This window comes from Cylas formicarius, unplaced genomic scaffold (assembly GCF_029955315.1).
Source record: "Cylas formicarius isolate icCylForm1 unplaced genomic scaffold, icCylForm1.1 PGA_scaffold_7__23_contigs__length_41026272, whole genome shotgun sequence".
In the NCBI taxonomy this organism is placed as follows: domain Eukaryota; kingdom Metazoa; phylum Arthropoda; class Insecta; order Coleoptera; family Brentidae; genus Cylas; species Cylas formicarius.
This window is the reverse complement of record NW_026844352.1, coordinates 6,934,856-6,958,388: the sequence shown is the minus strand read 5'-3', so window position 1 is coordinate 6,958,388 and position 23,533 is coordinate 6,934,856. Positions and strand designations below refer to the sequence as shown.

The 23,533-nt window shown below is 34.1% G+C and overlaps 1 protein-coding gene across 3 annotated transcripts; it reads left to right on the top strand.

Annotated features, from left to right (window-relative positions):
- The first annotated feature begins 987 nt into the window (after positions 1-987).
- Positions 988-22,732, top strand: LOC132704715 (venom carboxylesterase-6-like). 3 transcript variants are annotated; one of them, XM_060674898.1, is made up of 11 exons: positions 988-1,169; positions 4,620-4,775; positions 4,827-4,958; positions 6,038-6,197; positions 8,201-8,386; positions 13,302-13,510; positions 18,788-18,965; positions 19,579-19,754; positions 19,810-19,939; positions 22,291-22,450; positions 22,507-22,732. In XM_060674898.1, exons 1-11 carry the CDS (start codon positions 1,125-1,127, stop codon positions 22,694-22,696), a joined length of 1,722 nt encoding a protein of 573 aa, XP_060530881.1. In that variant the 5' UTR covers positions 988-1,124; the 3' UTR covers positions 22,697-22,732. The 3 variants fall into 3 exon arrangements, with proteins under 3 accessions (XP_060530881.1, XP_060530882.1, XP_060530884.1); XM_060674899.1 differs by having other exon boundaries at positions 1,063-1,169; positions 4,627-4,775; XM_060674901.1 differs by lacking the exons at positions 988-1,169; positions 4,620-4,775; positions 4,827-4,958 and adding an exon at positions 5,422-5,528.
- Positions 22,733-23,533: the final 801 nt, after the last annotated feature.

Below are 23,533 nucleotides of genomic sequence, written 5' to 3'. Positions count from 1 at the left end.
CATCTTGTAATTTAGTTATGACAGTGAAGAGGATTCATTTTTCATTTTTGTTTAATTCGGTATGTTCTGTAATTGAGGATTGAAATAATTGAAACAAAGAATTAAGCAAATTCATATTGGTAAAATAAAAAGTGAACTTATATGAAAAAAAAGAGCTTTTGAAGTTATAAAATTGTTTTACGCAGGGTGGGGATAAGGGGGCGATTTTTAAGTCTATTTTAAAAAGAAAACTTCATAAGAGCATATGTCCTAAACTTCTGGTAATAAAACGTATTTTTTTTATCTAATTTTGGCACGCATGTATTATGTATCGCATTATATACAGTCTCCTAATATTTTTTGTTCATAGACAGTCAGTGATGAACCACTGATTTCCTTGAAAAGGTAACGACATTTATATTCACTCATGAACAGATTAACACTTAAAAATAAAAACTAATTTCTCTGCAGGCTGCCATATTAACGATATTGTTATGACCATGCGTAAGTTTTTATTTTTTGAAGCGAAAACCGTAAATTGGATTGAAAAAAATCAAAAAATTAAATGTCTTCAGAAACGATTGGAGATGGTAGGAATAATTTTTATTTTAAGAGAAATCAGTGGCGTACCATCAAAATTTAGACGTTTGGGACATATGTTCATATGAACCTTTCTATTTAAAACGAAGCCAAAAATCGCTCCCCTTATTATTGATATCACATTAGAAAACACCCTGTATATAATATTCCGAAGAAAATCTGGAAAAATAGTGTCCCAACAAGTAAAACGGTCACATGTAAGTGGACATCTGTTGCAGAGTCAAAGAAACATTGGGAGTCAAAATATTCCATATTCTTAACGAAAACTATGCTCGTTAAAAAGTGAATTATCACTTTTCCACCGCTGCATATATCTTGGTTGGCGTTTTTTTTTAAATCTACGAGTACGTCCCTGCCTTAGGCAACGAACGGTAATGAGTTCAATGGATGGGTGATCCCACTGCAGTTGTTGGAGGCACCTCCGTCGCAATTGCGAAAAAACCTCTTGCCCCACTTAATCCCGTTTCATTCGCCCGCGCAAAACAAATCCATCGAGTTTATCAGTTTTTGAGTGCCTACGTGTCAGTGGAGATGCTAAACGGAAAATGTATTTGACACTTCAAATTTTTGCCTCCTTACAGCTATGCCTGGTAAGTTGTTCGAGAGAAATTGTTTTACATACCAACCCTTTTCTTAAACCATACCTTTCTTAATATCTTGGATATTCTATAGTAAAGCGTGACTAGTTTTTCCCCTTGCACACATTCAGGTACCCAATCCACATTTCTTTGTCTCCAATAGGGCCTCAAAGCGTTGAATTTTTCCCCATCTAAGCGGCACTCAATAAGTTATCGTATTTTATTTCCTTATCATCAACATTCGTTTCGCGTGTTGACCGTGTTTTTTTTTTTTTCAAAAATAAGAGGTTAGCGGGACCTCATTGGCAATAAATAAATCTTCTTATCAGAGCCAACGGCGTCAAATTTCCATTGAAGTGAATTTTTGTATGTAGTGCCCAGTAACTTTAAGTCAACTCAAATTTGGACTTGCAGAAGACTGAAATTTTTATTTTTTAGATTTTCTCGATAAATTAAAATAAATAAACTCTTACCCTCTCAAATATTTCTTTTTGATATAAAAAAAATCTTCACCAAAGATGAGCCCTGTAGCTTAACTCTAAGGGATCGTTATTTTTATTTTAGTTTCAGATTTAATTAACAGGGGAAGACTTCTTTTTTCACTAAAATTAAATTTACGTATCATGTTGGCGATTCTTTACAAAAAAACAATTTATATTGTTAAGGTTGAGTCTTTAAGTTTTCCAAAACCGTATAACAAAGTATGATTATCATTAAAAATTACTAAATTTTGAATTTTTCAGAAATAGTTTCTAATAATTTTTTATCTACATAATTTCTCAAAATATTTATCCTAATTAATAGAGAGTGTTTTATTTCAATTGATTTCAAATTTTAAAATGGTTGTCAGTACGTAGTGAAGGTGAAGCACTAATTATATTAGATCATACGGTATAGTTGTCAAATTATCAATGTCTGCAACACATACGAGGTTAGCGCCAAAATTTCCAGGCCTGACATAGATGCAGCTCCAGTATCACGATAAAACTTTGTCTTCTTTTCAAGAAAAAAAAATTGTAGTCTTGCGTCAAATAGTTTTGTATTGACAGCATTTTAAACAAGGCGTGTCAGAAAAAATGTCGCAAATAACGCAAATTGAGTATAGAGCAGTCATAAAGTTTTTGACAAAAGAAGGATTAGCACCTAAAATTATTAAGGAAAGGCTGGATGGTGCGTACGGCCAAAGTTATTCTTCGTATTCTGTAGTGAAAGAATGGGAAAAACGTTTTCGAATGCGGCAGAAGTCCCTTGAAGATGATTCAAGAACTAGTCGACCAGTGGAGGTCACAACGGAAGATATTGTTGCGATTGTGGAAGAGGTGGTATTGAGTGATCGACTTTTAAAAGTCAAGGAAATCTCAGAAATTACTAAGCTTTTTGAAACAAGTGTTCGTCGAATCCTGCATGATCATTTAAGTATGCATAAGGTTAGTGCAAGATGGGTTCCTAAAAACCTTTCGGCCATTCAAAAACAACGTCGTGTCGAGTGTGTGCGGTCCTTTTTGGAACTCTGTGGATCAGAACCGAAGCCTGTGATAGAAACTATTGTGACGGGAGATGAAAGTATGGTTCTCTATCATGACCCTCTATCGAAAAAAGAATCAATGGAGTGGCGTCATAAGGGTGAAGCACCTCCAAGAAAATTCAGAGTCTGCCGGTCAACAAAAAAGGTGATGGCCGCGATCTTTTGGGATTGTGAAGGAATTCTTTTTATAGATTTTAAAGAAACTAACACCACAGTCAATGGTAAATATTACGCAACATTATTACATAAATTGCGAGACTTCATACGTGTAAAACGTAGAGGAAAACTGACCAGAGGCGTGCGTCTTTTGCACGGTAATGCACCTGCTCTTACTGCTTGTGTTGCACAAGCTGCCATTTTAGAGTGTGGGTTCCAACAGATAGATAATCCTCCCTATAGTCCAGCCACTATTATTTGTTTGGATATTTCAAAAAGGACTTACGTGGACGGCGGTTTAACGACGAAGTTGAGTTAAAAGAGACTGTTTTAGCTCAATTTGCAGACAAACCAAAAGAATTTATTTTTAAAGGGATTGAGTTGTTAATAAAGAGATGTAATAAATGTATTGAAGTTAACGGGGATTATATTGAAAAATAATAAAAATTTGTTACTCTACTTTGTTTCTTTCATATTGAGGCCGGGAAATTTTGGTGCTCCGCTCGTATATTAAGAAATTATTGTGTATTGTCATTTTTTAAAGCTCTTATTATTATCAAGAAAATGGCTGAAAAGAAAATTTATTATTAACTTGGGGAAGCCCTGCAGGTGTAAGGGGTAAGCCTTTAAACTGGCTTTTTAGAAGATCGTTTTCAATTTATATCCCTTAGATATCATAACGGTCAAAGAATGGAAGTGTAATTTCAACTAGATGGGTGTCCTTCAAGGTTCAATTTTAGGCCCTGTACTCTATTATATGCAAATTATATCTTGAAAATTTTACCTGATACGTTGTGTGATGTATGCAGATGATCTTTCCTTGGTGTGGTCGTGCGGAAATGACGACGTTGAATTGACTCAGAAAAGTGCTATATTTGAACGCAAGCAAAGCTTAAACTATAAAGTTTCAAAATTATCAGAAACAATGTGTGATAATGTTAATATCTGCTTAGGCAAAGATAATCTCAAGTAGGGTTACTGCGAGGGTTCTAGGATTGAGTTTGGATGAATATTTAAACTGGAAGTCTCATTGTAATACTCTTATTTCAACTCTAAATAGTGTAAATTATCTTTTTAGAAAATTTCTTTAGATTTTAACTAGGCAACAGTTTACGAAAATTTAAAACCTTGTCTATTTGAAAAACGATTAAGAATATTTTTGTTATCCAAAACATTTTATAGTCTAGACGATTTTTTTTTAGTAATATCGTTTGTTTGAGCTAGCGAACGCAGTTTTTCAAAAAGATATGGAAGAAGAGGCTCATTAGTTTTGAAGCAATTATATTTAATTTACTTCGTAATTCCTTAAGAAATTTTGTTATTACATAGGAAAAAGACGGTTTGTAAAGATCAGTCGATGGAAGCGGAACCTAATATTGATAGTGTGCGTCACTTGTAAATTTTATTTTTTCATACATGCGTTCATTCACCAATATATCTTCTGCATCCCGCATGTTTAGCCCTCCCATCGTTTGTCGTGTGTGGCTTAGACAGTTTTGTAATTTCCGAAGTGGAAAGGAACTTTTGTTTTCCTTACGATCAAACAATGTAAACAGGGACTTATCAGTGCTTCTTTAAAATTCACCTAACAAACGATTTTCGTTTCCCCGTAACCTGGCAACCACCATCGACATCACAAAACATGGCAGCGCCTTTCGAGATGCAAGAGCAAGCAAATGGACAAAATAGTTTTCGATATACTCTTTATCGCTTAGTCTGCTGTATATGAGAAGGAAAACCAATAAAAAATCTCCGCAAAACGGCACGATGAATTATTACAGTTTGCAGCTGACGCAAATATCACGCTGACGAGCATAGTTAAAACGCGGTTGGGTCAAATCAAAGGACCCATCACGAAGACCAAGGCTGGGACTTTCTACGCGTCTTATCTGGGTATACGGTACGGGATAGCTCCCCTTGGACCCCTACGATTCAAAGTAAGAAAGAAACGCGGTTTTTATCGATAAAATGAGCGCTTTGTTTGCTAGGCCCCTTTGCACGTCCAACAATGGAGCGACATATACGATGGGACATACGAAAAAGGAATCTGCTACCAAGTGACGATGGATTCGGATTTGGAAACCGAAGATTGCCTCATGATGAATATTTATTCTCCATTGGTATGAATAAGGAAGTTTCTTCGATAATTTAGAAAGATTGTGCCTCATGTCACTGGTCATGCTGGATTTCGATTTTTAAAAATAGTACATTAAACATAACCAAGACTCTTCTTACTTATTATAAAAATATATTTTTTGGCGGAACAATATATATACAAAAAATAAAGTAAAATCAAAAAATCTATTATTAGACACATTTGTTATTAACCTAATTTTGTTTATATCTACAACACAGCTTTAGAAAATAACCATGCTGTAGATATAAACAACCTTAGGTTAATAAAAAATGTGTCTAATAATAGATTATTAGATGCGTTTGAAAGCATCGAAATAGTCAAAAGTGGAACGCAGTCTCTGAACCGTGACCAAGGGCCCATCCCATACAGCCCCCTCTACTGTTTGCTAGGTAACGTTTCGCAACCAATAGCGCGCGACCACTTCTCGGCTATAAAAAGCCCGTCTTATGTTAGTTAATTTTAGTTTATATCATCTGCCGATGATGCCAACTTGGTTGGCGAAACACATGTCCAGTGTCCTAAATAAAGTTGTGGTGCAGTAGAGGTTATAAACGTAAGTTTGTTTACCAATCGCACAAAAACAAATACTTTATCCACAGCCATCAAACAAGTATCAACAACAACAATTATTTAATAGTAATAATTAAATATATTACTCAATATTCAGAAGGAATCAAGAACTAAACTTTAAAAATTTATTGTTCAAATCAATTATTATTAAATTATTTCCCCAAATTGCCTTTAAAACTTCTCATTGGGCAAGTCAAAAGTTAAACTTTGTTGATAATGAGTCTTCAATGGCGTTAATGTCTGGGTAAATCTTCCTCTAGAATCACCAGTTATCTGGAAAATGGCCTACGTGGCTATAGAGGGAGTGTCCTTTTATTTCCATGTTACTACCAAAATTTGAAAGGATAGTATTTACTCCTCAAATTACAAGTGATAATGTGTTAGTTTTTCTTCGTTTGCGTTTTTTTGTTGATGGAGCCCTTTTGATGAAATTTTGAGTTAAATTTTACTCTTTTAATTGTGGTTATGCCGTAAGTGCGGTTGCCTTTACAGATTTTGAGCAGCGAATCTGATTTGCTTCCCGTGATGTTTTTCATCCATGGCGGCGGATTCGTCGAAGGTACCTCCATCATCGAATGGGGCTTCGGGCCAGAATTTTTCATGGACTCGGGGGTGGTCCTGGTTGCTATTAACTACAGAGTCGGTCCCTTTGGTAAGTACAAACCCGAAACAAATTATTCAACAAATTTCCTTGAGACATCCAGAATGAGATAGAACTACAAAGTTTAAAATAACATTAATTAAACATACTTTTATTATGCGTGAGAAAAAAATGGACTGGTAAAGGGCTTATTCATTATATTTTGACACCTGCCTACAGGGTTAATTTGAAAACAGAGAAATAAAAGTGTTAATACAAACGTTTGAAGATATTTGCTCTATTATCTTATGCCAATATCAGAAAAAACAAAAGACAATCAAAAGGATGTCTGTCGGCTGTCAAAGGGGTAGCAACATCAACTGTTTTAAATGGAATCTCTACATATTATTAGCTTAAATAGTAGATCTTTTTTTCCTGATTTCTATTTCGATTCGATTTCTTGATAATAGCCCTATTGTTTAAAAATCGTCAAGTCTGCTTTGATAGCAACCATATCGTCTACGTTTGCAATTGTTTTCACAATGTTCTACTTTTGACAACTAAAGATCTGCAGCGTAATTTAAATAACTTAAGATATTTATAAAACGCAAAACGATAAAATCATATTATTCAATAATTAATGCTAAACATTTTCCACATAACCTCCACTATTTTCTAATTTCAATTTCCTATTAATCAAGGTTTTCTCTGTTTAGATCTTGTAAAACGATATTAAGTGTTTCTCTTATCACTTGTAAACTTTCAGGCCTATTATTTTAGGTTCTGTTGGCAGGCCGTTTGATAGTTCCTTGCCTAAGTGCCCAAAGTCCATTTTTATTATTTAGATAATCGGTAACCCGTTGGACATTACGTGAAGGTGCGCCATCTTGATGCCAAATTAAATTTAAAGAATTCCTAACTGACACATCTTCTAACAACTGTTCTATTTCTGTTGCAAGGCAAGTTCACTACTTGCATTTTGTATGGATTATTGGTGTTATACTTTTCACAAAAAAAGTATTACAGTAGCCTGTGGAAGTTTCTTGGAAAAAAAAAACAGCAAGGAACTTATACGGGTGAAACTTATGATATTTAATGATATATTTAACATCAGGTATAGAATGTTCAGGAGTTACTAAAAAATATGAAATATAAAAATTAAGAAAGTACAACTCAAAGTCATGTCAAGTGTAGTAATAGTATAATAATTTACCTCGATATATTTGTTGATATTCTCTTTCAACCCTTGCAACATTATGTCCGTTTGAATAATACAATTTTATTATTTCACGTTTTTCTTCTGCAGTATAATTGTATAATCAATTACCTTAAGCTATTTAACTTACGCTGCAGACCTTTAGCTTCGATTAGTTGACAAAGAACATTGTCAAAACAATTGCAGACATAGATAATATGGTTGCTATAAAGGCAGACTTGACCATTTTTAAACAATTGTCCAGAAATCGAGTGCGAATTATTTTTAAACTGAAATATATCAAAAACCAGTAGATCAAATGTCAATAAACTATAGGTTTTTGAAATCAGAAAAAAAAGATCTACGATTTAAGCCAATTGTCATTTTGACAGCTTGCGATCGTCGTTTGTTTTTTCTGATATTTGCATAAGATAATAGAGCAAAAATCTTCAAATTTTTGTTTTTACATTTTTTTTTCTATCTTTTAGAATTAACGCTGTAGGTGGGTGTAAAACTATAATGAATAAGTACATTAAAAATTCCAAAAGTTATAAAGAATAAAAGATGGTAAATAGAAGCGGTTATCTTCTTTTCTTATAGTTCGAATACTAACAATTTTTTGGCTTAAAAAAAAAAAGATCCTCAAAGAAAAGGAAATTTGCTAAAAAAAAAAGTTCGTACTCCCGAAACTGTACCTCCATTAAAAATGGCTCTGGCTTTTGGCGGGAAATTTTGACTTGTCTTGATTGTTTCAAATCAAAATTTCCCGCCTAAAGTGACTTAGAACCGAATAAGTTTTTCTTCGAACACTCTGTATATCCGAGAATTCGTTTCGGTTTGAAATTTATTTAATAATTTAATAGAATTTAAATTTGGTTAGGCTTTCTATCCACCGGCGACGCGAATATACCGGGCAACGCAGGACTCAAAGACCAGTTACTGGCACTGAAATTTGTGAACAATTACATTCAAAATTTCGGCGGTGATCCGGAAAAGGTGACGATATTCGGACACAGCGCGGGCAGCGCTTCAGTGGCTTATTTAATGTTAAATCCAGAATCGGAAGGTATGGTCTATTCATCTATTCATAGATATAAGAAAGTGACCAATTGCTTTTGAATGGGATTATCCAAGGATGGTCATAAACATACAATGCAATAAGATTATTAACTAAAGTTTCGGAATTTAGATTCAGGTAAAATTGTGGTCCGTAATAGAAAATAATTTTATACCTACCTGTGTTTAATATTCTTTGGTTAGGTATACTACTTAGTTTAAGTTTGTTAGTAATCATTCTTATTTCGTATGTTGAATCGTGTGCGAATTATGCAAAATATGTGCGAGTCTAGTGTATCTCAGGAGATGCTCCCGCCCAAATGTAGAAAACACTATTCTATAGAGACTAAGGAGGTTATAAACAATGATTATTTGGCTCTCATTGAACGTGGTGCCAGCAAGCAAGCATCTTTAGAAGAAACGGCCACATTGACGAAAATTCCAACATCAACTGTATGAAAAATTGTGAATAATCCCATTTCAGCGAGGAAAAAAAGAAGCGATGCTGACATTTTCTCGAGTGTAGATGAAAGTGATCAAGATATAATGCGGCGTAAAATTTACCAGTAATTCGAGGAACAAAGCGTGCCTACATTAGATATCTTAATTAGGAGGCTTGAAAAAGATGACCGGTGTTAAATGTGGCAGAACTACCTTATGGAAGTGTATTCAACACATGGGACAAAAGGCAAGTTTTAATGGAATCTTTTAGAATTCGGAAATGGCGACTGGAATATCTAGAAAAAAATGGGATTTGCACAGAACAAAGGCCAATTATTTACTTGGATGAAACCTGGTTCGACACTTATGATACCCCGAAAAAGGGTTGGGTTAACTCAACTGATAAGTGTAAAACAAGCGCGCCATCAAAAGGAAGTAAAAGAATAACTATTTTGCATGCTGGATCTAAAGATGGTTGGATTCCAAATGGACTTTCTCTGTCTGCGAAAAATATTAAAGATTCTTCTCTGGATTACCATAAAGACACCACCGCTGATTTATTTGAAAGTTGGTTTAAAAACAAACTAGTTCCAAACATTCCTCCTAATAGCGTAATTGTAATGGACAACGCAAGTTATCACAGTAGACAGTTGACTAAAACCCCTTCCTCATGTGACACAAAAACAACAATCCAAAACTACATGTATAAGTACATGTATATTTTCACGAAGATAATACCAAAAAGCAATTAATTGAGGTTCTACAAAGCTTGAACCTACAATACTATACGTCTGTGATAATTATGAAAAAAATCTAGGGCATACATTCCAATGTTCTCAAACTTATAGAAACCGAAGTTTTTAACATCCCTCCACAAAGTTGGGCAAATTCTGTTAAACATGTAGAAAAAGCAGAACAATTGTATATCTATATTGCAAATAATATGAAACAAATAATAATTAGAACAGGCGATGATAGCGATAGTGATACTGATATATTATGTGGATAATTTTAAGTAATTCAGGTAGGTAATAAAAATAATTTGTAATTTTATTGTAGATTTAAACATAAGTACATACATAAATAAATAAATATTGTTTAGTATCTTTCCTAACAAAACCCCATATAATTAAATTCTAAGCAAAGTACGAACCTGTTCGGCCATATTTCATTCTTACAGCTCGCCCGGGTCTTTCCTTAATTCATATCAGTTAGTCACTTTCTTATATCTATAAACAGACTTTACTACTAACGTAATATCCAAAGAAGGCCCCAGAAAAATTTGGTTGGATGAACCCTAATCCTACAAACTCTTTACTTATGTCTTCTTGTGTATGAAATTTAACAAGCAACCATTACATTCATACGACGGAGATAACAGGAAGTACTAACAAATTTTCACGCCATCCAATACTGCAGAAAAAAAAACTCGAAATAATAAAACAAAATAAAAGGAAAGGTTCATAGAACACTAGAATGAAGTCATATAACGGTAATATTTTTGAACAGCACATGGAGCAACACGGAAGCCTTTGAGAGCATCGACATCTAAAACCAACATCATGGAATCTTCCAAAGAAAATGAGTCCCAAAGCAACCCTGCACTTGATACTATTTCCCTTAATTACATTCCATTCATCCGCGTTGTCTTGGAAATTATCAATTCACTACACTTCCTTCTCAGTTCAGTAACTGTCAAGCTATTTCTTTTTCAGTTTTATACTCAATACTTCCAGCAGCTCTCAAGTAGGAGTCCTAAAAGAAAATCGTTTTTTTCGAACAAACAATATTGAATTTCGACATTTTTAATCAATTAATTAAATTAACAAGAACATGTTTTGGTGCGTTGTTCGGTAAATTGCGAATTACGGATATAAAAGGAAAATTTCATGGTAAGCCATTTCAGTATCAATATGCTTCCAATTCACGTGCATTAAAACACTGACAGCTTTTATTAACAAATTTACGAACAAAATCAAAACATTTTATTTTAATCTGGCTCTTTCATGTTCTTCGAGCCTAGCTGAATGCTGTAAACTCCTGGTATCTCGAACGGAATTCTGTCTTGTCTTTGGAAGGTTGTGGTGAAGTGGTGGTGAAGAAGAGGTATTTCAATTCTGGGTTCAGTGACTCAGGTTGAAATAGTTGTACAGCTCTGTAAACAAGAGAGTTGATAACCGATGATGGTAGTACAGTATCTGCATGACCCACTGGTATTTTTTGGTCTGTGACTGCTATGCGATTCTTGGCAACACTGTAATTTGGACTATTGTGAATATAATTGGAAAAATAGTGAAAACATGGGATTAGACACAAATGCAAAAAAGACCAAATTCATATTAATCACAAGGGAAGCAAATATATTTAGACCTGTGAACATTGAGAATGGTATGAAGATCGTAGGCTTCAATCTTGGTCTCCGATTGAGGTTGATAGGGTGTGACAACAACAAGCAAGAGAGAGTGCTTAGCTAAAGACAAACTAGACAAATGAAGAGGTTCTTTATCACCTCAATAAGACCCGCGACCTCTTCAACATTTTAAAGAAAGACTGCTAGCTATCTCGGTCAAGTAAGGCGAGACCAGAAGTACCAACTGCTGGAAAACGAAAAAAATCAGCAACAGCAGCTATTTCGTTGCCTTAGGATCTAAAGCTCATTTAGAAAGTGAAGCTTACAAATACCAACAACGTGTTTAAAGAAAAATTTCGAATGTAAATTTATCCAAAGCTGAAATTATGGTGCACAAAGTGAGCCCATTAAAGATGTTCCTATACCTTATCTGTAAGTTCGACGCCTAATAAAAAAAATTAAATGCAAAACGTGTTTGTGTTTGAAGTCAGGGCAGTCATTTCATTGAGAAATTTGCAATAAAATATTCTTTTGAATTAATCATCAAAATTAAAGATATCAAATTCCCTTCTAATGCAAAACTTTTATCTTTTGATGTACAAAACTTATTTCCCAGTATTCCACTTATGGATATGATAGATTTAGTAGATTTCACCCTCATTCGGAAACAGGTTAACCCATTGGTGAAACAAGATTTAGTAGGTTGCTTAATAGTATCTTTAGACCAGCTTATTTTGAATTTAAAGGACAGATTTACATCTCTAAAGAAGCTTTATTTGTGGGAAACCCACTTATTCCTTTGTTAGCCGAGATTTTTATGGATAATTTGAAAAATATCATACTAGAACATCCTTTAAGTAAAAGTTTTCTATGGTAGTTTAGATATGTGGATGATGTCTTTGCTTGCTTTGTTGGAACGGACTGACAATTGAATTCTTTTTTAAATTACAATAACTCATTATATAATCGTAAATTCACTATCGAGATTGAACAGGATAACTCTATTAATTTTTTAGACTTAACTATTACGAAAACGCAAAACAAATTAGGTTTGTCCAGCTCAAATCACCCGTATACACACAAAATGGCTGCATTTCACTCTTTTATACACAGACTTCTTAATACGCCACTCTCAACAGAAAATTACAACAAAGAACTTAATATCATTAAACAAATTGCACTGAATAACGGCTACAATCCGTCCATTATCGATAAAATTATAAATAAAAAACAAGTCCAGGCAACAGTAAACTCTATTTAACCGAATCCTGATACAGAACACGAACAAATTAAAACAATTAGATACATGGGAGAACCCAGTGAAAAAGTTTCAAAACATTTGTCAAAATGTGGTTTAAAAATAGCTTTCAGAATAACACAATAGGAAAATTTTTAAAAAACAACAAAACGAAATGTCCAAAATCAAAGGTCTACAGTTTGACATGCGGATCTTGTCCTAAAATTTATATTGGACAAACAGGTAGATCCTTCAAGAAACGCATTAACGAACATAAAAGAGCGTTTAAAAATAATAGTCGAGATTCTAATTATGCTACACACTTAGACACAGAAAAACCCATTTTTGACGACAATTTTGATTATTTTACATACAGCCAGAAAAAGTAGAAAATTACATCCATTGGAAGCTACTGAGATTAACATAGTGAGGTATTCAAATGTATTATTATTATTATTAAACTTAAAACTTAAATTCTCACAACAACATTAATTAAGATTTTAATGTCATTCTTCGGTATATATAGTAGGAAGTAGTTTGTAAATATTATATTTGATAACGACACGGTATTGTCGAAACAATTGTCATATAAAAATATATAATTTCGTGAAAATTTTGAACTTTAGTTCTTATTTATTTTGTTAAATGGATTTTCATCAAGTATAAGCCACGTCAGTTCAAGTTCACACTCTGTATACATAAAAATGCTATAAACAAAATATATACTCAGAGTCAAACACTTTTCGTCTTTAACTTTTTTCCTTATTGAGATAACGTATATCGCATTAAATTTAACCAACAACTGGTTGCCTTCATCACATGACGACTTTGCGGGTCTCCTTTGGATATTAAATACAACTCGACCCCCAGAATAAATGCCGAAACACTTTTGGATAGGTTTATACAGGGCTGCAATTTGCCAAAGCGGTTCTGCTCTGAGTCCGTGGGCCTATCAGCGCAACCACGTCAACATAAGCTACATGACAGGTGCCCTCCTTCATCCAGCTTTAGCGAAGAATCAAAATTCGAAAGATCTGCTATACTTCTTACGAGAAGCCCCCGCCAAAGATATCGACGAAGCTTCGGCAAACATCACCCAGTCTCTGGTAAGAATTGTTTTCAGTTATCGAAATGTTCTTAACTTCCAAAAAGCTTAAAAATGAACCTTCGGCTGGATGTGACGATATCCCGAATTCTTTGATCAATAGCGGCTTAATATTCATCATAAAGCCATTCACTCGTCTAGTAAAAAGAAAAGGAAAAAGGAAAATTTCAAAAAACTTGAAAGATTAATCCACTAAAAACTTCTTGTATAAGATTTGCGATGGGTACGTGATGTAAAGTTTCTTGGAATATTCATAGCTAAAAACATAAATTTTAAAACTCATTGCTCTTCTTTGGTGTCGGACTTGGGAGACAATATCCATTTACTACATAACCCGAAGGATATTTTAACAGAATCACAAACATTAAGTGCTTATTACGCCCATGCTAAGAGTAGAATTAGGTATGGTATCATTTTGTATTTCCAACAAATAATAGCAATGATAATAATAATAATAATAATAGTAATAATAATAATAATAATAATAATAATAATAATAAAAATAAATAGCCTTTATTAAAGTAGAACAAAAAGAATATACTGCAATAGAGTTGAACAGGTGGCGAGGTCTAGCAGCGCTACTCCGCCTGGCCACCGATACAATGTAGTAATATATTGAGAATTTAATAAGAAAACAAAAACTAACAAATATAAATAAATCCCTTAAGTCCACCCAAGATTCAGAATTCGACAATTTTAAACAAATGAAAGGGGGATAAAAAAAGGAAGGAGAAAAATAGACACTGGAAAAAAGCAAGTGCAATATTAAAAAACGACTAAAAGAAAAATAATAAGCAAAAAAAACAAATATATAAAAAAAAATCACTTCAAGATCCTCATTTACGCCATTGTAAGACAAAGCTACATCTTTTCCCGAGAATAATACGAGGACAGCGCCAAAATTTGCCGGCCCGAATATGAAAGAAACAAAGTAAAGTAACATTTTTTTATTATTTTTCAATATAATCCCCCTTAACTTCAATATACTTATTACATCTCTTTATTAAGAACTCAATTCCTTTAAAAAAATATTCTTTTGGTTTGTCTGCAAAATTAGCTGAAACAGCCCCTTTTAACTCAACTTCGTCGTTAAACCGCTGTCCACGTAAGTCCTTTTTCAAATACCCAAACAAATAATAGTCGGTGGGGGCCATATCTGGACTATAGGAAGGATGATCTATCTCTTGGAACCCACACTTTAAAATGGCAGCTTGTGCAACACCAGTAGTATGGAGAGATGCATTATCGTGCAAAAGACGCACGCCTCTGGTCAGTTTTCCTCGACGTTTTACACGTATGCAGTCTCGCAATTTATGTAATAATGTTGCGTAATATTTACCATTGACAGTGGTATTAGTTTCTTTAAAATCAATCAAAAGAATTCCTTCATAATCCCAAAAGATTGTGGCCATCACCTTTTTTTTTGACTGACAGACCCTGAATTTTCTTGGAGGTGCTTCACCCTTACGACGCCACTCCATTGATTCTTTTTTCGATAAAGGGTCATAATAGAGAACCATAGTTTCATCTCCCGTCACAATAGTTTCTATCACAGAGTTCCAAAAAAGGCCGCTCACACTCGACACGGCGTTGTTTTTGAATAGCCGAAAAGTTTTTAGGAACCCATCTTGCACTATCCTTATGCATAACTAAATGATCATGCAGGATTCGACGAACACTTGTATCAAAAATCTTAATAATTTCTGAGATTTCCTTGACTTTTAAAAGTCGATCACTCAATACCACCTCTTCCAGAATCGCAACAATATCTTCCGTTATGACCTCCACCGATTCTTGAATAATCTTCAAGGGACTCCTGCCCCATTCGAAAACGTTTTGCCCATTCTTTCACTACAGAATACGAAGAAGAACTTTGGTCGTACACACCATCCAGCCTTTCTTTAATAATTTTAGGTGCTTACCCTTCTTTTGTCAAAAACTTTATGAATGCTCTATACTCAATTTGCGTTATTTGCGACATTTTTTCAGACACGTCTTGTTTAAAATGCTGTCAATAAAAAACTATCTGACGCAAGACTTCAATTTTTTTTGCGCAGCTTACTAAGATATATATTTCAAAGAAGACAACGTTTTATCGTGATACTGGAGCTGTATCTATGTCAGGCCGGGAAATTTTGGCGCTAACCTCGTAAGTATATTTGCATATCATCTGCATACTGATGAGAATATTATTTATTTAAGTGCCTAGAGAAGTCAGAGATGTAAATAGAGAACAATAAAGGTCCCAAAATGCTGCCCTGCGGAACTCCCGTTAGAATTGGCAGAAAGTCAGACACGGCTAATCCTAATGTAACCCTTTGCTGGCGACATTCCTAGCAACTTTTCATAAAAACAATAGCGGTGTCGGTTAAACCGAAGAACTTTAAGTTTAAAATAAGAAGACTATCATTTAAGGTATCGAAGGCTTTGCTATAATCCAGTTATCTTAGCAACAGCTATATTAGTCTCCTTCCACAATGAGGGAAATTTGCTGGTACTAATACATTGGTGAATGATAAATGTCACCAATGATGTCAGATAAGGAGTAACTGAAGAAAGTATTTTCCGATCGAGGCCATCCACACCGTTTGCGTTTGATTTAATTCTGGATGATATTCTCTCCACATCCTCCTCTGTTACGGTTGCAAAGTTAAGCTGACTAGCCATTCCATCATAAACGCGACCTAAATACAACTCCCAAATCATATCTTTATTAGCCTGCTTTTCACCAGCAGGAGACGGAACACTTTCAGTAAAAAACTGATTAAGTGAGGACGGATCAGAAACACCTGCTGGGTTGCAGCGAGGTCTCACATTAATATTCTAATAGGTCAGTGTCTTCCAGAAGCATTTGGGATCTGGGCGAAATTTATGACTTAGATAATATAGAATATTGAGTAAATTATCTAAGTTTTCGTTAAAGAAAGAAAGCATCTTATCAACATCAGTCTTACTATAAATCTACTACTTGTAAAACCTATTCTAAAAAATTTAGTATTTCAACATTGTATGTGTTTAAAATGACATTTTCTATGTTTTTCAAAATAAATGAAGGTTTGTGTTCAACGGCAATATTTACTCACTGAGTACAAGATCTCAAGACGACCTTAGAGTTAATTCTGCAAAATATAATAGTTTTCATAGAATTCCAAGTGTAAGTGGTGTGAGATTTTCTAACCTCTTACCGAAATAAATAAAAATGTTTGATAATTTATGTGCATTTCATTTTTTTTTAAACAAATATAGTGCAATTAAATGCTTGTACTTTAGTTAGTATTTTTCCTTCCTTGTTTATAAATTACTGTCTGCAGTAGTTTTAGATTATGTGCCATTTCATTTTATTTTGACAATTTATTGTACAAACATTGTATTTGTGTATTTATAGACATAATGGCAGTAATAAAATAATGAATAAAATTTTTATAATTAAACCCTCTCTTGAATTTGAATAAATATAAATTAAACAAAAAAAAATTGACATTTGCATAGCAAATTGCAAAACATCAGTGACAAAATATTATTTGCGATTATATAATTATACAAATTAATATTTATTAAATTTCTGAATTCCTCCTGCATTGGTTGTTGCTGAGTCGAACTTGCTGAAGTTTCGCTAATCATCCTGTTGGCTTCTTCAGAGCTTGACTGAAACTGCCTAACATTTTACTCTGTACCTGCTTATATTTTGTTTGAGGGGGGCGCTAAAAGATTGTTAGGTCTATAGTTTTCGGACAGTATTTTAGTTTTTTAATTAACTTGTGTTTGTTATTTATACAGCATTCTTTCGAAATCAGTGAAAAAATGGGAAATCTTCACTATCATACAGTCAATTTAAATGCCAACAAATAATGGATGAACTATGCACACCATTTCGTAGCTAAAGTTAAAGGGAGAATATTACCTTTGTGGACGAAGATTTTTCAAATATTCTGATAAATTTGAAAGGAGACTGATGGGTCAGTAACTTCATCCGTCTTTTATTTGATTTACAACTGCTGTTTGTTGATACCGCTTGCTACAATAAGTTGTGGTTTAATTCGCATATTTTTCTGGCAATTCTTGACAGAAGGTGTTTCTAATTATTTTGGTTATCCGTTTTCGGAAAAAGTTGCGGTTTTTTGCCACCAAGTGCATTTTTTGTTTTCGTGAAATTCCATTTGACGCTTGTACTGAAACTATTTAACCAAAAGCGACGTTAAATGGGCAAACACTTTTTTATTAATAATAATAATAACAACAATAAAGGGCCTTTATTCGGTTTCGACGGAGATATCTTACAAAAATATACAATTGTAGGGGCGGCATCCAACATAGTTGCTCTCATGCAACCCCCTAAAACGAGCATACGGCACTATTTATAAAATAAAATGTAGTATATAAATTACATAGACATTCATTCAAAATGGTAGAGTGAATTCAAAAAAGAAATACATTTATACAATTTGATAGTTACTAGTTTTATGATCGGTCTCTATTATGATAAATGTATTGTTTAAGTTTTTGTGTGAATGAAGTTAGTGAGGTGATTGATCTCAGTTGGAGAGAGAGTTTGTTGTAAGCGTTGATAGCATTGTACGTGAAACTGCGCTGAATCTGTGCTGAAATATGTTTGGGAACGGTTAAACTGCCCCCTATGGCGAGTATTAACTGAATGAATATCTGATCCACGAGTAAGTTTGTCAAAAAGATACGTCGGAGGTTTGGAGAGATATTACTTTTTTAATTAAGACTAAAAGCTGCGACTTAAAACGTTCGTCTAATGTTAGCCAACGAGAATCCTCTAGGCTAGTAGATATATGATCAAATTTACGAATGTTGCATGAGAATCTGAGACAGACATTCTGAAGACGCTGAAGACTAAGCTTTTGAAGTAGGGCAGGCCAGTAAACTACCATACAGTATGAAATTGAGGACAGAATTAAGGAATCAGTAAGTTTCAACTTAATTGCTGTGTCCAGAATATCTTTATTACAGTGGAGAATCCGAAACTTGTAAAACGATTTCTGGATCAATGAAGCTACGCGACCCTCAAAACCCAGATTATTATCCAAATGCAGACCCAGATTTTTGCGTTCGGCAACCGGCCGTAAGAGAAGGTCATTTAAGTAAATTTTGGCCGCGTCTAGACTAATTATTTTTCCTTTATCTTTACCAAAAATTATGTGTTGCGTCTTGTTTTCGTTAAGTAACAGATAAATTTGAGAGTAATTATTAGTATTATTATTATGTTCAATCAATTTTTTTCTGCCGAATGCACTCAACGCGTTGCTCTTTCCAGACAAACTCCGGAAACATCGAGATTTCGAAGGGATTTTATTATACGCCCGTCATAGAGCCCGATGGCGACGATGCTTTCCTAACGGAAAAAATGTTCGAAAAATTCAAAAATGGAAGTTTCGTCAAGGTTCCCGTGTTGATGGGTGTCACATCCGAAGAATCAATTTACTTAACATACGGTAATAATACTAATTTTAAAACTAAAACTAATTTAAAATAAATTTTTGAAAAATAGAATCCTTTATATAGATTAGGGGATCAAGAATTATCTCAGTTAAAATCATCGCATATCCAGGATGATTGTCTTCAACCAAAAGTATTTTATATATTTTATAAGTATTTTATACCTTAAAGACCAGCCCCTAAAGAATAGATATTCGCCATGTGGTAAAACCCATCCCGATAGAAATGAATTTTCAGTTTCAAACAATTGATAAACGTCAAGTGCTAATGGAATCTCAAAGAATTTCGTAATGGATTGTGGAAAACGATTTATATTTGATTTTGATACGAAAAACCAACTTCTAGGATTATTAAAAATAAAACATTTTATTAAAGACGACAAAATCGAGTCGATAGCACAACAACAAAAAATATCAGTACAAAGCCGTTCTAACTGTTGGGAAAGCACTATATTTCTGGTTGAAGTATACTAACCAATGTGATAATTAGGCATAACATAAACTCGTGACCTTATCACCGAAGTACGTCCATGTATTAGTTCCTACGTTTTATGATGTGCCGTAATTGTCAGCGTATGCTCAGTCGGTAACGGCGATCTTCACTTTACAGACTACAATTCGTCGACATCTACCGTCAGACAAGATTACGACAACGATCACAGACTACTGGTGCCCCCCGATATGCACGTCACTGACGATAACGTGAAGCAGTCCATCGGCGATCTGATCAAGGAATTTTACGTTTCCAGTGGCACCTTTCAGCAAGACATGCTAGGCACTATTCGGGTAAGTTCGTGAGTTGGCAACGGTACCAGAGCTGTGGTGATCGTTATGTTCGTAGTACCATTCGAATCAGGATTTCGACAAAGCCCAAATCAAACAGGCGGAGCTACAGTCTTCCCACGTTCCCGTCTATTTCTACGAATTCAGTTACCGCGGTGTACTAAGTAACAACGATGCTCACTTGGAAGGTCAGTTCCACTAACTGTAAATGTAATCAAATAAAACAACGTAATGAAGCAAAATCGACATTAGTCCTCTCGGTTCGACAACAACGTCTTAACTAAACTTATCGTAAACCCAAGAAAACATCGTATAATAATTATATCTCTTCTCCCCAACTTGCCTTCTCTGCCTTTTATTGCCTGAGAAAAGAACAAAGCGGCACCTCTTTGTAAAGGGTTCTTGTCGGATATGACGTAATACTATAAATAGTCTAACATAACCCTGGCTTATTTTCACTGCGAAACCCTCGGAAGAACTATTATTGACAACAGACAATGAAAAAATGGTATGGTCTATTCATAGATATAAGAAAGTGACCAATTGCTTTTGAATGGGATTATCCAAGGGTGGTTATTAACATACAATGCAACAAGATTATTACCTAAAGTTTCGGAATTTAAATTCAGGTAAAATTGTGGTCCGTAATAGAAAATAATTTTGTATCTACATGTGTATAATATTCTTTGTTTTGGTATACTACTTCGTTTAAATTTATTAGTAATCATTCTTATTTCGTGTGTAATACTGTTGAATCGTGTGCGAGTCTCGTGTATCTCAGGAGATGCTCCCGCCCAAATGTAGAAAACACTATTCTATTGAGACTAAGGTCGTTATAAACAATGTTTATTTGACTCCATTGAACGTGGTGCCAGCAAGACCAAACGGCCACATTGACGAAAATTCCAACATCAACTGTATGGAAAATTGTGAATAATCCCATTTCAGCTAGGAAAAAAAGAAGCGATGCTGACATTTTCTCGAGTGTAGATGAAAGTGATCAAGATATAATACGGGGTAAAATTTCCCAGTTATACGAGGAACAAAGCGTGCCTACATTAGATATCTTAATTAGGAGGCTTGAAAAAGATGAAACCGGTGTTAAATGTGGAAGAACTACCTTATGGAAGTGTATTCAACACATGGGTTTTAGATTTAAAAAAATTGACAAAAGGCAAATTTTAATGGAATCTTTTAGAATTCGGAAATGGTGACTGGAATATCTATACCAACAAAGGCCAATTATTTACTTGGATGAAACCTGGTTCGACACTTATGGTACCCAGGAAAAGTGTTGGGTTGACTCAACTGATAAGTATAAAACAAACGCGCCATCAAAAAGAGGTAAAAGAATAATTATTTTGCATGCTAGCTCTAAAGATGGTTCGATTCCAAATGGACTTTCTCTGTCTGCGAAAAATATTAAAGATTCTTCTCTGGATCACCATGAAGACACCACCGCTGATTTATTTGAAAGTTGCTTTAAAAACAAACTAGTTCCAAACATTCGTCCTAATAGCGTCATTGTAATTGACAATGCAAGTTATCACAGTAGACAGTTGACTAAAACCCCTTCTTCATGTGACACAAAAGCAACAATCCAAAACTACTACAATAACGACATTTATTTTCACGAAGACTATACCAAGAAGCAATTAATTCAGGTTCTACAAAGCTTGAACCTACAAAAGGAATACGTCTGTGATAATTATGAAAAAAATCTAGGGCATACAGTTTTAAGGCTTCCACCTTACCACTGGATATTTAATCCCATTGAACATGTTTGGCACCAACTGAAATCTGCCATTCGTCGTAACAATGTCCAAATTCTGTTAAACATATAGAAAAAGCAGAACAACCCTATATCCATTATGCAAATAATATAGAACAAATAATAATTAGAACCGGCGATGATAGCGATAGTGATACTGATATATTATGTGAATAATTTTAAGTAATTTAAGTAGGTAATAAAAATAATGTGTAATTTTATTTTAGATTTAAACGTAAATACATACATAAATAAATAAATATTGTTTAGTATATTACCTTACAAAACCCCAAATAATTAAATTCTAAGCAAAGTACGGATCTGCTCGGCTGATTCCATTCTTACAGCTTGCCCGGGTCTTTCCTTAATTCGTATCAGTTAGTCACTTTCTTATATTTATGAACAGACTTTATCTGTATCCGAGTTGTATGATGTTTATCGAAAAATGTGCATTTAAAAAAAACGTTGTAATGGAAAGTTGGGTGCATCTGTGAAAACATTCGGGGAGCATTTTTAAATCAAAAGTTAACGGTTGTTATTTACTGTTTTCAATATAAACATTTTATTAGATGCCAACTGAAAAATTGTTTTTTTTTTACGGCACAGCCTGTATATATACTATAAAAAACATTTCTACAAATTGATTGTTGATTGTTGCTGATTGATTGATTGATAGTTGATCTATTTTTTTTATTTTGAAAATCGTTTTCTTTATCGTTTATGGATTGTTGTGGTTGTATTAAACGAATTCCAATTGATATCGTTAAGGAACTACCGGGGCAGCTCACGGCGATGAAGAACAATATCAGTTCACCAACAGAAAAGCAGGTAACCAAACCACCAGTGACGATTTAAGTCAATTTCCTGAAACAGATCGACTGGTTCACCAAAGACTTATGACCCTTTGGGTAAACTTCGCCAGGGACTTGTAAGTGATTTGTCCAAGTACTCAAGCTACGCGTTTTCTTTTTAACCGCGTTCTAGGAATCCCACCCCTTCCAAGGACGATTTGCTACAGAATGTCACGTGGCCCACAGTCGATAAAGAAAATTTCAACTACCTAGAGATAGGAGAGGATCTGAAAATTAAAGAGGGACCTCCGAAGAAAGACATGTATTCGTTTTGGAACAACCTTTACGACACCTACGCTCGAGCTCCTTACGATACGTTTTGAATTTTTAAGTTTTATGTTATTTTAAGTACCAATAAACCCAACTTTATAAATAATAATAATGATAGTCTTTATTGAGATATTTTAAATTATTGCATAACATTTAGACAGAATTGCTATCATCATGTGACCCATCTCACAAATAATAATGAAACAACAATCTACAATAAGAAGAGTCTAAAAATTCATTATTGGAAAAATATTAATTTGTTTAGGACGGAGACTTTTGTAATTCAAACAAATGGACCTTAAATTTTTCTCAAACCGAAACACTAAACGATCTTTCAGGTATAGTCAGACAGAACATTAGGGGCGGACTCTCAAAGGCATTTATGTAGATATAATCTGATTGAATTACACAAAGAAAAAACAATGACATCAATATATACAATAAATTCACAGCCAGGAATATTAACACATATTTACATTTTTATTCTAAATATCAGCGTGTATTATGGTGATGCGTTATTTTGAAAGTTGTTAAAGAGTTTAATTTTGTTTCATCAGGAAGGCGATTAAAGACCTGCAGACCCAGTATGCACGGTGATCTAGACGAAATTACATATTTGGCAAAGGGTACGGTCTGTTCATAGGTATAAGAAAGTGACCAATTGCTTTTGAATGGGATTATCCAAGAGTGGTCATTAACATACAATGCAACAAGATTATTACCTAAAGTTTCGAAATTTAAATTCAGGTAAAATTGTGGTCCGCAATAGAAAATCATTTTATACCTATCTGTGCTTAATATTCTTTGGGTTGGTATAGTACTTAGTTTAAATTTATTAGTAATCATTCTTATTTCGTGTGTAATAGAGCGTGTGTTGAATCGTGTGCGAA